The 14,202-nt window shown below is 44.3% G+C and overlaps 1 protein-coding gene across 1 annotated transcript in view; it reads left to right on the top strand.

Moving 5' to 3' along the window:
- LOC130150702 (glutamate receptor ionotropic, NMDA 2B-like) overlaps positions 1-1,782 on the top strand; it is an 86,346-nt gene extending 84,564 nt beyond the window's left edge. The window contains exon 3 of the mRNA XM_056341896.1: positions 1,180-1,782. Within this exon, the coding sequence (XP_056197871.1) occupies positions 1,180-1,782 (603 nt within the window). The remainder of the gene's footprint in view (positions 1-1,179) is intronic.
- Positions 1,783-14,202: the final 12,420 nt, after the last annotated feature.

Here is a 14,202-nt window from a genome sequence, read left to right as displayed (position 1 = left end):
TTCAGTTCTTCTGGCTTGTTGAAACAAGGTGGAACTGCCATCTTATTCCTAAAAGTGGACTGGATTTGGAAAACTTTCTTATTGTAATAGGAATCTCTGCAGAGAGATATAATTTAATTCTGCTTTTTGTTTGTTTGCGGTCTAATCCTGCTCTACAAGTCAGTGGGAGTTTGCAGTTGATTTTAAAATATATAAGATCATAAGAGAGCATATTGGCAAATGCTTTTTCCACTCCTTTGCATCCTGAATTGGGCAAAAGCAGGGATTTGGATTTTACTGGTTCTGTCACAAATTGAAAGCCTGGTATCTTATGAAATCCCAGGATGAAAAAGGCTTGCACTACACCATTGGAGAACTGAGATCCATACAAAACTCCCTTGGAGTCTTGGAGGTTATAAAACAGTGCAAGTTCTGATTCTGTGAAGATGAATTTGGTATGGTAGAAGGATATGGAAGCAACACCAAGAGACATATTGAGCTGACATTTCTCTAAAGCATGGTATAAACAAAACCCATAATAGTTTAGAATTTTAGTTTTTCCATTTTAGTATGTCATAAGACATATTATTTTAGTATGTCTGAGACTGAGGCTTCACAGTTGTAGCACTCTGCTACTGCTTGATTTGAAAGGAACTTGCAGTGGAGGTTCTCATAGTTATTTGTGTCTAATGGTTTTGCCTGCTCTAGTACTTCAGTGTGGATACTCAAACTAGAGTGACTGTCCCAAACTAAGTCAATATCAAAGCTGTTGTGTATCCTGTTTATACTACATATAAGGTTATGATAATCCCAGGATTAAAGCTCTTAATTTCTGCAGCCATGGAATATTTTGTACCTATTCTTTTTCTGTGTCCCCACTTGTGTACCACTTGTTCCCCTGTCTGTTAGAATCATGCCTGACACTTGAAAATTTTAAGTAATTTCAGCAACCTGCCTTTAAAATTTAAGTAAGGACAGCTGGTCATAAGAAGGCTTTTACTTTCTTCTCACATGCTTCACTTAAATTTTAAATTTTTAAAAGTTAAAAATCCTTAACCTTTGGCCAAGACATGGAGTAAGGTTCTGACTGTGTGCCTCCCGCTCCATGCTCAATGGGTTGACTAGAAATGCTGTTTATTTCCTTTGACCTATTCTTGTTTTCTTTTTCTCTCTCTTCTTCTCTTTGACTTTTTATTCTAGGATGAGTCATCCATGTTTTTCCAGTTTGGCCCATCAATAGAACAGCAAGCCTCTGTCATGCTCAACATCATGGAAGAATATGACTGGTACATCTTCTCCATTGTCACTACTTACTTCCCTGGTTACCAGGACTTTGTGAACAAGATCCGCAGTACCATTGAGCACAGCTTTGTGGGTTGGGAACTGGAGGAGGTCCTCCTGTTGGACATGTCCCTGGACGATGGGGACTCAAAGATCCAGAACCAGCTCAAGAAGCTCCAAAGCCCTGTTATCCTCCTCTACTGCACAAAGGAAGAGGCCACCTACATTTTTGAGGTGGCCAACTCTGTGGGTCTGACAGGCTATGGTTACACGTGGATCGTGCCCAGCCTGGTGGCAGGGGATACAGACACAGTGCCATCCGAGTTCCCCACTGGGCTCATCTCTGTCTCATATGATGAATGGGACTATGGTCTTCCTGCCAGAGTGAGGGATGGAATAGCCATAATCACCACGGCTGCTTCTGATATGCTGTCTGAACACAGCTTCATCCCTGAGCCCAAGAGCAGCTGTTACAACACCCAGGAGAAAAGGATTTACCAGTCCAACATGCTCAACAGGTAAGGGAAGGGAGTGGACCAGCCTTACAAAAGAGGGGGTCAGAGAGGACCTCTGAGACCAGAATAATTCTGCTAGGGCACGTGGTGCTTTGGGGCAGTGGGCAGTGCTGTCCAGAACCTGGACAAGGGGAGGTGTGCTGATGGTGAGACCTGTGTTGTGCGTCATGAATGTTAGTACTGCCACTGCTTTAGAAAGCCTCCACACAACACAGGGGACAAGCCAGCATAAGAAAAAGGAATAATGAAGGCACAGGGCAAAAATCTGAGTGTGCCTCTCAATGCACAAATTTTTGCTTTTATAACAGCACCGAACTTCACTTGGAGTGTCTTCGCACGAATAGGTCTGTAACTCCCAGGTGGGTTCTTGCTGCAGGCAGTGGTGGTGTTTGTATCGAAATCTAGAAGGCACCAGGTTCTGTTTCAGGCATCAGCAGTATGCAAACAGGTGCCCTTTATAGGTGATGGATGTATAACCTGCCTGGAATAGTTTCATGGCACCTGTTATCGGAGGACTAAGTGTCCTGCTGTCCATGAGCCCTGAAATAAAGGAGAGAAGAAAGTGCAGAGAGACGTGGACAATGAGAGCTGCAAAAAAAAAAAAAAGTTAAGAGTCAACAACGCTGCTTAGCTCCTGCTTTATGCTCAAATCCTTTAAAGCATTTGGGTGTCTTAAGGATAGAATTTACCTCAAACAGAAAGACTTGTGCTATCACCCTGCTCATTGGCACCTTATTAGCCATTGTCTGCTGGGTCTTTTGGGTCCTATTCTGTCTTGTGCACATTATGCAGAGAGCCTAGGCACCTCCATCAGAACAGCAAGTATTTCTAGATGGAAAAAGGCATTTAAAAATATGGAAAACCCTATCTGAATACCTGAATAAGTATCTTCTTTTGATCCAGATTTAGATTTTCTTAAGAAACTGTGCTAAGATGCCTGTTTAAGGTCATAGAGGAAGCCTGTGGTGGAACAACCTCTAGAACAGCACTCATTACTAGATCTTGCTTTTTGTCCCAGCTGGAGTTTTAGTGTGTCGCTAAGCAACCCAGATAATTATACATGGGATCTGCAATTAGCCAGATGCCCCCTGACCTGCTCAGCTGTCATTCTCCAGTGTTTCACATATGAAGTCCTTGGGCAGGTTGGTACCTTTGTGGTAGGACAAGGGGAATCCAGGCAGTGGCTATCAGGAGGGGTGGCCACACAGAGCTCTACATCTTTGTTCATTTGTCACAATGAATCATGGAACAGTGTAAATGTGATGGATTGGTTTGCATGCTGTGACCCCTCACTGTCAACTGTACTAGGCAGATAGAGGGACTGGTGGACAAGAAAGCAGATTTTGTTTTGCCTGAAAGTTGGGGACTGAAAGAAATGTCTATTCTTTGGCCCATTGTATTATCCATAATGTTATCTACTATTTGTTGTTTGTCTCTGTGTTCCATTGGAATATTACCAGGTCTTACTGCCTTTGCTTCTTCCCTATACTGGCTTTTTGCTGTTTGCAAGGCTTGGAGACCAGCAAAGGTGCCCAAAGCTTTTGTCAGTTTCCCTCCCAGCTAGGATTAGGGGTAAGAGGTATTTTGTGCTGCTTTTTTGAATGATCCCTGAAATGAGATAGCAGGGAAATATATTTAATATGTACAAAGTCATCAGAAGTAACATCAAGGCAGGCTATTGTTCTACCTTTCCAAATGAATAGGGATTTTGGGGGGGAACTGTATTGTGTCTTTTCAGCAGTTTTCAAGAAAACAAAACATTGTCCTCTGCTCTGCAGAGACCTTCTGCTAATTAGTTCTGTTGACATTATATTAGCCGGTGCATAACATCATACCCTTATAGCTACACTGCTTTGAATACCCAACATAATCTCTCTGCATAGCACTTCTTTGCATTGCATAGAATTCACCAGCTCAGAGACTCTTGAGTCTTGACTATCTTCATATGACAGTACTGTTGTGCAGTATAGATATGCCCTGGAGCCTGGGCACCCCACATGAAATCAGTTCCTGTCATTTTTGAAGATACTAGCTTTCTTCTTGCCTTCATGGTCCAAATCATGCTGTTCTTTCTCCCTTGTCTGCTTTGGGCACCACATTCACAGGAGTGACTGCAGATACATGTAGATATACCCAGCTTAGTTTGGGTACTGGTATCACTCTCGCTGAGAAGCTGAGTCAATTAGTCCATGCCAAGCTCTGTTCTGCCACTGCCTAAATTGCTGCAGGCACCTGAGCTAGCTCAGAAATAATTACACCGTGTTTGCTTCTGTGATCACAGTGCAAATATTTGCTTTGCCTCACACGGTGCTGGCCTGTGCTCTGCCAGTCTGAGGGTTCTGCCCCCTGCAAATGTTTCCATCCTCTCTGTGCTTCCAAGTGAGGTGGTTAAAGAGTTTGACTTCAGTGAGTTGGGTGCTTAGTTTTCTGTTCAAGTGAAATTAATTTCAGGCATCTTTCGATGTCTAAATGCTAGTAGTGTCCAAAATAAGCCATTGCTTTAACAAATCCAGAGGTTCAATAGAAATGTGATAGCTTCAAGCTCAGCCTCATGGCCTGGGCATGGACCTCTGGGCAGGAGGAAAGGTAGAGGAGAGGGACAAGATGTGGAAAGAAGCAGATGTGGAGATACGAGTTCACTTCACTGAACAAAAGCCCACAGAGATTAATGGCTGTAATCTGTGTTTGTACCTTCAAGTCCCATTAAATTTGTTAGAATTTATTCTGTGCTAAGCTTTAAACCTCTCCTGATATATTTTGTCTATCTGAGGTCTTTACATCTCTCCTGAAGTGCTTTGTCTGTCTGGGGTATTACAGATTCTACAGACCTGGCTGCTTCATACCTTCCGTAACCCCTTCCACCTAAGATCCTGTAGCACTTGTGCAGTGTGCACCAGGCAGCAACAATATCTGCATGTCTGAGATGTGGTCTGGCTCACTTTGGACTGGACTGAAGGTTCTGGAAAACTTAATTTTAGTCTTGCCCTGGACCCAGCAATACTATATTCAGCCACCTGCAACTTACAGTTCCCACTGTGCATGCCTACACAGAATAGAGAAATGTATGTACGTGGGCTTGATGTCTGGGGAGATTGCAATGTGTATGTGACCTCAGATAAATACATCACCATGTAGCTGGTGTTTCAGAAACTCTTGAAGCTAATCCAAAGTGGTCCAATTTGCTTCAAACCCATAGCTGGGAGGCAGTGTGATAAAGGAATTTTCCCATTTTATTCTTTGGAGAGTGACACATCAAACTAAAAAAATGTGATAATTTAGTTCAGCTGGGGCACATTATACACTAAGACTGTGAATTAGTCATTTCCCGAGATCTGCCTTTGAACTCTGATCATTTCTTACTTCCCCCCCGCCCCCCCCCCCCCGCCCCCCTTTCTGAAAGTGCAGTAGTTCTGAATGCAGCTAAAATAAAATGGTCTTGCTCAGCGTGGTCTTGGTGGTTGATCTGGGCGTATAACAGAGTAAGGAGGAAATGAACTGAATTTTGCTCAGATTTAGAAAGAAAGCTCAGTTTCTCCATGTCTTTCCCCCTTCTTATATTGACAGTTGTTCGTTTTTGCAAGAGCTTGTCCAAACAAAGTTTTGTTTGAAGTATGCTGCAAGCATAAAGAGAAACAAGATGGACTGTTATCTAAATGCCATTTCTTGCCAATGTAGGTGTTTGTTCTGCATCTTCTTTTATTAATAATGGTCTCATAGCAACAGTTTCTTGTCTGTCTTGAAACCGCTTCTCCTTTGTATTAGACTGGAACTGCAGAAGTTCACTACCATTGAACATTGCAGATTCTGTCCAAAAAATGAGCCCACTGGTGAGCTAACTCCACTAACTAGTAGAAAAATGATACCTTAAGAAAAAAATTGTTAGTTTTCCTTTTGAATGATTCTTGAGGAAGTTTTTCTGTAGTGAGGGATTTATCTCAATTTATGCTGATAATAGGCTTAGATCCAAATATCCAAATGCTGTTTTCCAGTTCTATTACACTCTTTCATTCTTTGTTTGGTTTGTAATAAGCACCTGCTAATTTATTCGTTCTTTGTCACAGAAAGAAATCTGGTTTGAGTATTTCAGTCTACCAAGTTTATAGTTATCTCTATGGCTGGTCTTCTGCTGGACACCCAGGAAACCACTGTGTGCTCTGCTCTCTTGTACTGGATGAGATTACAAAGGTTGGGAAGGAGTTTCTAACAGGGTTTTCCTCTGGAGAGATGCTCAAATGTGGAGTTCTCTCTTGGCCCTTCCAAGGAGAGTTGCTAACCTTCTAGGCATTCTGCAAAGCTCATTTATTCTCCCTTCACCATGACTGCTAAGGAGTGAGTGGGCAGAGGTGGATGTGTTTATAGACAGCCTCCTGCTTATTTCATTATTTTAATTGATGGAACAGATTTCCTTGAATTTGGGATTGGTGCTTCTCATTACATTTTAGAAATGGGAAGAAATAACTAAATGACAGGAGCATTCTTGGGAGTGGAATTCAGGTATGAGTCATGAGAAAAGGATATGATTTCTGGCACATATTTGAGGAATAGAAGCTCAGCTGTTCTGCATAGATATTCACAGTCGTTGGGCTACATAAGTTGTGTTTTTATTATAGCCTTCAATGGGACCTGGGTTCTTCCTACTGGTTGTCATGGCTGCTTGTGAATGCTGGGCCATAACTACTAGTTTGTTGTTGTAGGGTTACTAATGAGTTCTCCACTGATTGTCTTTAATAGTCTCTCATTTAACACCAGGCTGCACACACCAGATTTCATTTTAATAAAAAGTGCAGTGAAGCATTTGCTTTGGAGTGAAAATACAAATGTGGAATTATACTGCCTTTACAAATAAATACTTTAAGAGGGGAACAAAGGTAGGCTTGATTCTGTGCCTCAGATTCCTCAAATATGAAAACAGCTGGCAAGCTAGCTTGGTGCATTGTTTGGACATGATACTTCCACTTAGGGGGAAATACTAACTTTCATCTGGAGCTCTCCTTGCCAACCAGTTGAGAAATGCAAAAGAGCCCTTGATGAATGGTTGGAGACTATTTTCCCTGGAACACCCAGGGCAAGCTCTGTTCTCACATGGCTACATTCCCCTAGTGAGAACTAGGAATTACTGGGGCTTAGATGGCTGAACAGTGAGTCAGTGAGCATAGAAAGTACTTGCAATAGGATTGTACAAATATATCAGTCCCCTTGAGGTTCAAGACCATAGGTGCTATGTGTATCCCTGGGAAGGTGCAGTACCCCTTCAGGGTGTTGTGCCCATAGCATCCTGAACCTTCGTTCCCCAGGTCAGTGCCAAGGACAGTGCCCAGGCAGCACCTTTGCTTGTTTCCTGGGCCTCTCCCAACCCACCCTCCTTCCCTCTCATCTCCAGTCATGGCAGCTATCGTCTGCCATGTTGGACACAGGCATGTGTCATTTCCAGGTACTGCCATGGAATCACTCGGTGTTGTCTCCTAGCCAAGTGAGCCACACACCTTCACACAGGGCAGCGAGGGATTTGAGAGCAGGAACAGAGAAAGGACCATTTCTGTTGCCCTTTCTCCATTCATACAACGGTTGAGTTAATCTTGTGCTAAGAGACAGGAGCATTGGTCAGCACTGAGGTCTCACTGGCTTCAGTGGGGCTGCATCTATCTGCTTGGCAGCTGGCTGGAAAGCCCTACGCCAACACTTAAATCCAGCGCTGCTCCAGCCGAGGAAGGTGCAGTGCTGGGACTTGCTTCTTAACTCCAGGGAGGAGGGGGGAGAAGGTGTAAGTGGCATGTTCCCACGGATGCAGAGATTGCCCTTTTCAGATACTTGGAGGGTAAGGGAGCATATGTAAGTTTTGACCTTTTGGAGCTTTAAGCTGGTGTCTTGTTAGCGGCTCGTTATGTTCCCACTGATCGGTGTGTCCAGCCACTGTCAGGCTGGTGCTAGCTGGCAGCACGTGGCATGAGCGCTGCTGATGGATTAGAGATGCCTGCTGCTGAAATCTGCTTGTTCCTGTCACCGCTCCAGCAGCAGCTGGAGGTCAGGGCTGGCCCACACCTCCTGCCTTTGTCGGGGTCCCTCTGCCTTCCTGCACCCCTTGCTGTACATCACCTAACTCTGCTGCTTGCATACAGCCATTGCTTTCTTTTTTTTTACCTGTGTGCCTTGCATCTCTTGTTGCATTTCATTTGCCCTGCACACATTGTTCACTGTCTGGTGGTTCACTGCTGGTGAAAGGTGCTGGGTTCCTTACCCTGGACTACTGATTAGTCACACCAACGGCTCAGGAGGGGGATGGGGAGGGGGGTGGGGTGGGGGGCAGCATTTATCCGTGTGCCACCACATCTCAGGGCCAGTGTTGGCTTCCTCTCACTTCTTTTTTCTCTGTCCTGGAAGGGGACGCTGAAAGCGGCTTTGTAACATGCTCTGGACCCAAACCTCCCCCATACAGGTGGGCTGCTAAGGGTGCCTAATGCAAAAGGGCGTTGTCTGTGCCTGGCTGTCCTCCTTACTTTGCCCAGCCCTTAAGCAGTGCTGCTTGGGCAGCGGGAGGCACCGCTGTCTTGCAGGTGAAGGTCTAACAGCAAACCAGCTCAGCACGCTGGTAGGATACTGCAGACCCCTGGCTTCTCAAAGGGAGCATATATAGGGGGACAGCAAAAGTCTTGGTTCCTCAGCAGGTGCCATGGGATGCCTTGGTGCTGCAGAGCAGGGCTTTGTCAGAGGGGGAGAGGAGGCACTGCTCTGTGTGGACAGCTGCATTTTTCATCCTCTTTGCAATTAAAATAGGATGGGAGGGTTCAAGTGAAGGATGGATTTTTGGCAAGGGTTATCTTCTGATTAGAGGACAGACCCTTTCATAAAGGCCTCCAAAATATACCAGCTGGGAATGAATTTTGGTATGCACCATCAGTTTCCAGATGGGAAAATGTCCATGTTCTGCTTCCAGCCCTCTGAGACACCTCCTGCTCCACCGCCAAGTCCAATTAGTGCTAATACTGTGGCAACTTCAATTGCTGGTGACAATATGCTTTAACTTGTGCATTCAGGCTCACTCCACTCTTCATGAAAAGCGAATCAAAATCCTCCTTCTGTGGTGGAGCTGAAGGAAGCAGTGTGAAATTGCAAACCCAGCTCTGGCTACAGTTTAGCATTGGCTACAGCGGCATCTTTCCCTGATCACAAAATACAGTTGGGGTCCTGTGGGTTTTAAGGTGCCCTGTGGAATTTCAAAACTTGCTTTAACAGATCAGCAGAGGGAAGGTGAGAAATAGCTTCTTTCCTTCAGGGACTGGCTTGATGGGGCTGTAGATACTTTGTGACTTGCACACCTGCTAATCAATGGTTAGCCATATAAGATTTGATCACTAGAGCCTGTAAGGAACACGTGCTTTATTTTTTTTTTTTTTCCCTGATAGAAATGTGGTTTGGTTTGTTTTTTTTTTCCCCCTCCCCTCAGACTTAACGTTCTTACTATCTTTCAAGTTTTTAAAAATAGGAATGCTGCGTTGCTATGGCTCCCTGTGCTACTCTGGAGCAGCTTTCTCTTCTCTTTGATGCAATTCAGGTTCACGATGCGGTTTGACAAGACACCAGCCCAGCTCGCCGCCTAGTGGCTCCCTCCCGGGGGGGCGGGGGGACCGCGGCAGCCTTCACCGTTGACAGAAATTCATGAATAAAAAGAAAAAAAAAAAAAAGCCCAAACGATCAGATGGCCTTTCTTGGCAAAGAGTCGAGGCATTAACCCTGGTGCATCCAGCATGAGGCTTTTTTGTTACGTTCTGCAGTCTTAATGCCGTTTCTGTAGTTTAACTTTTGATAGGATGTTCTTTTCCATTTTCTGTTCTACACCCACGTGTGATGAATCTGAGCCCTGCCAAACGCTGGTCTGTTTCCCTCCAGAGGCACCTGCCATTCAGTGGTCTTTTCCATATATGCTTCGTCTAAGAGGCTGTGGTGCACATTTCAGGCTAAGCTCATGGTTAAGTGCTTTGCTTAGAGCACTCCTGATTAGATGCTGCTAATGAAATTCCCTCAAAGTCATTGCTTTAAGAGTGTACTCAAGTCTTGCATTCAAATTTTGGGAAAATGTGGATCTGCATATCTGTGGGGCAGCTGAATACTTACCTCAAAGGGACCAAACCGTACTGCGGCTTTGAAAACCTGTTACCTGTGCAGAATCCAGACCTCCCTCTGCAGCTCACAGACCTCTCCACTGGCCTATTTTTAAATAACTATGATTTTTAAAGTACATTTTGTTTCATGTTGCAAACTTTATTTTCATTCTCAGAGCAAAGGTGAACATTTTGGAAAAACCTGAGCAAAAAATCCTGTTCATCCAATTTTGAGTTATGAGAGTGTGAAATGAATGCATTTGTTCTGCTTTCAAATAATTATCCAGCAGGGGGGTTTCTGTTGGTGTGGTCAAACAACTCAAAGCTAGCTTCACTTCAAACTTCAAAAATTGGTTTACAGTGTTAGACAAGGGATGCTTACTTTGTTAAGGTTAGAGAATTTTTGAACTGAATACGAACATTTGAAGGTGGTATCTGTTACTTTAGTGTCTTTTTAAATTTTTATTGTATATTCACTGGGCACTATATTTCTTGAAGTATTTGAATGATAGATAATTTAGAAATGTGGTGTTTAAAATGCTTAAATGTGAGTGAAATAATAACAAGGAAAATAGAAATGGCAGAGAGCTGTCATCTTGTCCAGTCCACTACCTGCTCTATCATTCCTGCAGTGTATTCTCTTCTGATTTAGGTAACAAAAATGTCCCTACTCGAGCCTGCAAGCACCTTAATATAAAATGAATATTAAAATGTAACCATCACACACTCGAAATAATCAATCAGACTCAATGCTGCCAGCTGTCTTCTTACAAAGAAAGCTCCTTTCCACCCCTGTGGAGAGATTTCCGAGCTTGCTGTATCACAGTATAAACAGGTCTCCACACCTGTCTTGATTGAGTAAAGACTGCAAAGTGATTAGAGCTCCCCTCTGCAGTAACCCACCGTGAGAAATACTTGAAAAACAGATTTTGTGAACTTACGGTTGGTCTTTGTGAAGGATCTGGAGAGACAGCAGGTAATCGAATGAAGAATTCACCCACTGCTGGTATGGTCAGGGTGAAAGAGAGCTGCCACACTCGACTGAAAACCTGTGAATTTTTGTGGCCTGACAGTGGTTAAAAACGCACAAATGCTGACTCGACACTGACTTTTTTTCTGGTGTTTGAAGCTGTATTAAAACGAGATGGAAATGAGTTTTCAGTGTCTTGCCCAGCGTTCTTCCCTGTATTATTAGTGTCACAAATGAAATCATTTTTCAGCAAGATGGCTACCTCCAGTAGCAGTGTCAGCATCTTACATTTATTTATGACAGGCTGTAGTATCTTTTATCTGTAATTCCAAAGCACTTTACAAAGTAAAAAAGGATGGCTTAATTCACCGGTAAAATTCAGCCATCTCTGGGGTGAAATAGAGCAACTGTTTAACAGCACATAGTACGAAGCAGAGATGAATGCCACACCTCACTGGAGCTGCACAAGGAATTTCAGCTGGCAGAATGAAATTGCTAGAGGTGGATTTTTGCCAAGACATTGGGGCTGTTTAACAAGCACAAGAGATTAGTGGCAGTGCCACACATGCCTCTCATGTGCTTGTGTGAAGCAGGCAGCCAGCAGTTCCAGAAGTAATTTCAGGAGGGAGGTTGGCAGCTTTTCCAGCATGCAGACTTCACCAGCAGATGACACCTGCTTTCTGAGACCTCTTTCATCACAAGACCATGACATGTTTTGGGCAGATGTATCTAGATTTTACACTCATTATGTGCTTATTTCCCCTGGAAACTCAGCCCTGGGCAGGGGAAGACGTCCAACAAGACTGCTGTATACCCGCCACTGGGTATAGACAAGTGAAAACCAGAACTGGATGGGGAACAAAAGGGTTAATTACAATGAAGCTCTGGGAGGTTGCAGCCACACGGGTAATAGGACATCAATAAAAGATGGTCCCCCTAAAAGGATGTTTTTCATAGCTTTCTTCCCCTTTAAAATAATGCATTATTGGCAGATTAAGCCCTATGAGTGACATGAGGTACCTCAAACACAGACTGCTGCAAGAAATGCTTTCCAAGATGCTGACACTGCCCTTCTGCATCTGAGTGGTGATGTGTGGCATGGTGAGATCTTAGAAAAGCTGGAACTTAGGCCATGACAAAATGCTCTTCAGCATCACCAAGGGACTGTGAAGACTTTGAGGTGCAAAGTACAGATGCTTGCAGCCTCTGAATAAATCTGAACATCTAGCAGTTGCTCTTCAGTATGGCTAGTATGTATTTGTATTCATGTCAAATAGCTGTTCTGGGAGGGAGTGTGGGATGTTGGGCTTTTCAGCATTTGACTTGGTGAGATCCAGGAGGTATAGCAGGACCGATCTTTCAGGGTTCTGCATGTTCTGCTCTCCTCATCTCAGTTTCCTTTTCCTTCTCTTTCCTTGCAGGCATGTAGTTGAGATACTGGGAGAGCTCTACTTGCAGATCTATTTTGGTTTTAATGTAGTTGTGACGAGGAGGAGGAGGTCTTGTTTTTTGCCAGTGTGAGACTACTGGTCAGATCAAACAAGTACCTTGGAGATGGTGCCAAGTCACAGTTTCTCTGGTGGCTCTGGAAAGATGCTAGTTCTAGAAGAGGCCCCAGTTTGACTGGCTGGAGTGAGAAGTTTGCTCCATTTACTGATTTGCATTTTTTTCTCCAAGCAATTTTTCATGGAAAGCTCAGGTTTGAATTGATGAAGGCACAAGCTTAGCAATGGTGTGAAATTGATTTGGAATAGTTTATTATAGTTCCATGAAATTGCTTAACAAGAAAGTTTGGCAGAGCAAAGAAGCCAAATGAGAAGAGCATGGCACTCCCAATAGTGGGTGGCGCTGGACATAACATGTAGGCCAGTACAGAGGGGTAGAATTAGCCACAGGGGAGTGGAGACCTGCTCAGGTAAGAAGCATCCACCACTTTCCATTGGGGATCAGGCTGGTTTGTGCTGTTGCTGGTTGCTTCTTTTTTTGCCACCCACTTCTGGATCTTCATGAAGCCTGGAGAAGGGGTCCTGCTCTTGGTGCTCAGCTGTGGCAGCTTTGAAACTTTTGTCACAGCCGTCAGTTGGCAGTGTGAAAACAGGTCCCCAGAGAACGGCACTGACAGAAAGGCAGCGAAGGAGCATGGGGATGCGGTGCAGAAGGAGGAGCACTTGGGGAAATAAAAAGCATCACTGGGCTTGATTTTACAGCAGTCGCTGTGAAAGGCATGCAGGCTACTGCTGAGCTCGGCACACAGCCAGTTCCCCAAGTGGGAGGGCCTTGGGTGGCACTGACCTTTATTTCTCCATGTGGTTCATAGCTTACCTTTTCGGTTGTCACAGGTCAGAACAGCAGTGCTGAAAGCTGGAAAGCTGCATGGTTGCTGTGACCTTGGTTGTGGCCATTTTGCTGAAGCTGGGCAGCAGGGACTCCTACACCAGTGAATTCCCACAGCCTTCTGTTGTCGTCTAAGAAGTCAAGGGAAAGCAGCCATATAAATTTGTCACATTTGTGACAGAGGCTCATGCTGGAAGTTTTTTTATGACTCGGAAAAGAAAGCTGTGTGGTAGCACCTAGAGGTCTCATTTGGAGATGGCTGAGTGAGAAACAGTCCTCAGTCCACTTCCCTCACCATTACAGAAGAAAGGAGATGTGGGGTTCTTCAAGGAGACAAATGCTGTTGTGCCTGTGGCTATTTACTTAATTGTTACACCTCCAGCAGGGTGCTGCAGAAGACCATGAGCCCTCAGCATTCAAGGTGTTGCGGGTGCTGTCGGTACAGCAGTGCTCTGGTGAGGTGCCAGGGGGCCAGTTTGGTACCAGCAGGGTGCTGTTGAACAAGTTCTTTTCTGGTAGCACATGATGGTGGGACTGTGAAAGATGGTGATAAACTAAGGGAGGTCTGTTGTACAGGAGTAGCCCTCTGGTAACAACTTGCACCTTCATAGATGTAGACCTATGGCAAAAAGCTCATTTTCCTAGTCAAGTCCTTATGGCTCTTAGTTTTGCAATGTCTGCTGTGTATTTCACCACTAAAGATGCTGTTTCTTTATGTTTCTTCTTCAGACCAGGAATCTTTGGTCTTGTTAGTAGACATGGGAGTGATGGGCTTATTTTGGCCAGTGGGTGCAAGTGTAAATTTAGGATATATTCTTCTGCAGTCTTCAGAATATGTTCTTCTGCAGTGCATCTAACCAAGGACGTAAATGGTGGGCAGTCAAATAAAGGAACAGAAGATTGAACAAGTACATAGATGTTTGAACTAACAATTTTTTTACTTCCTCCTCAACCCACTGATCCTAATGGGTTTCCCACTGTTTGCCTGAGACAGTGCTGAGAGGGGTTGGGAGTGGGACTCTTGTGA

This window comes from Falco biarmicus, chromosome 5 (genome assembly GCF_023638135.1).
Source record: "Falco biarmicus isolate bFalBia1 chromosome 5, bFalBia1.pri, whole genome shotgun sequence".
Classification (NCBI taxonomy): domain Eukaryota; kingdom Metazoa; phylum Chordata; class Aves; order Falconiformes; family Falconidae; genus Falco; species Falco biarmicus.
The sequence above is the reverse complement of the archived record's forward strand: the minus strand, read 5'-3'. Positions and strand labels throughout refer to the sequence as shown.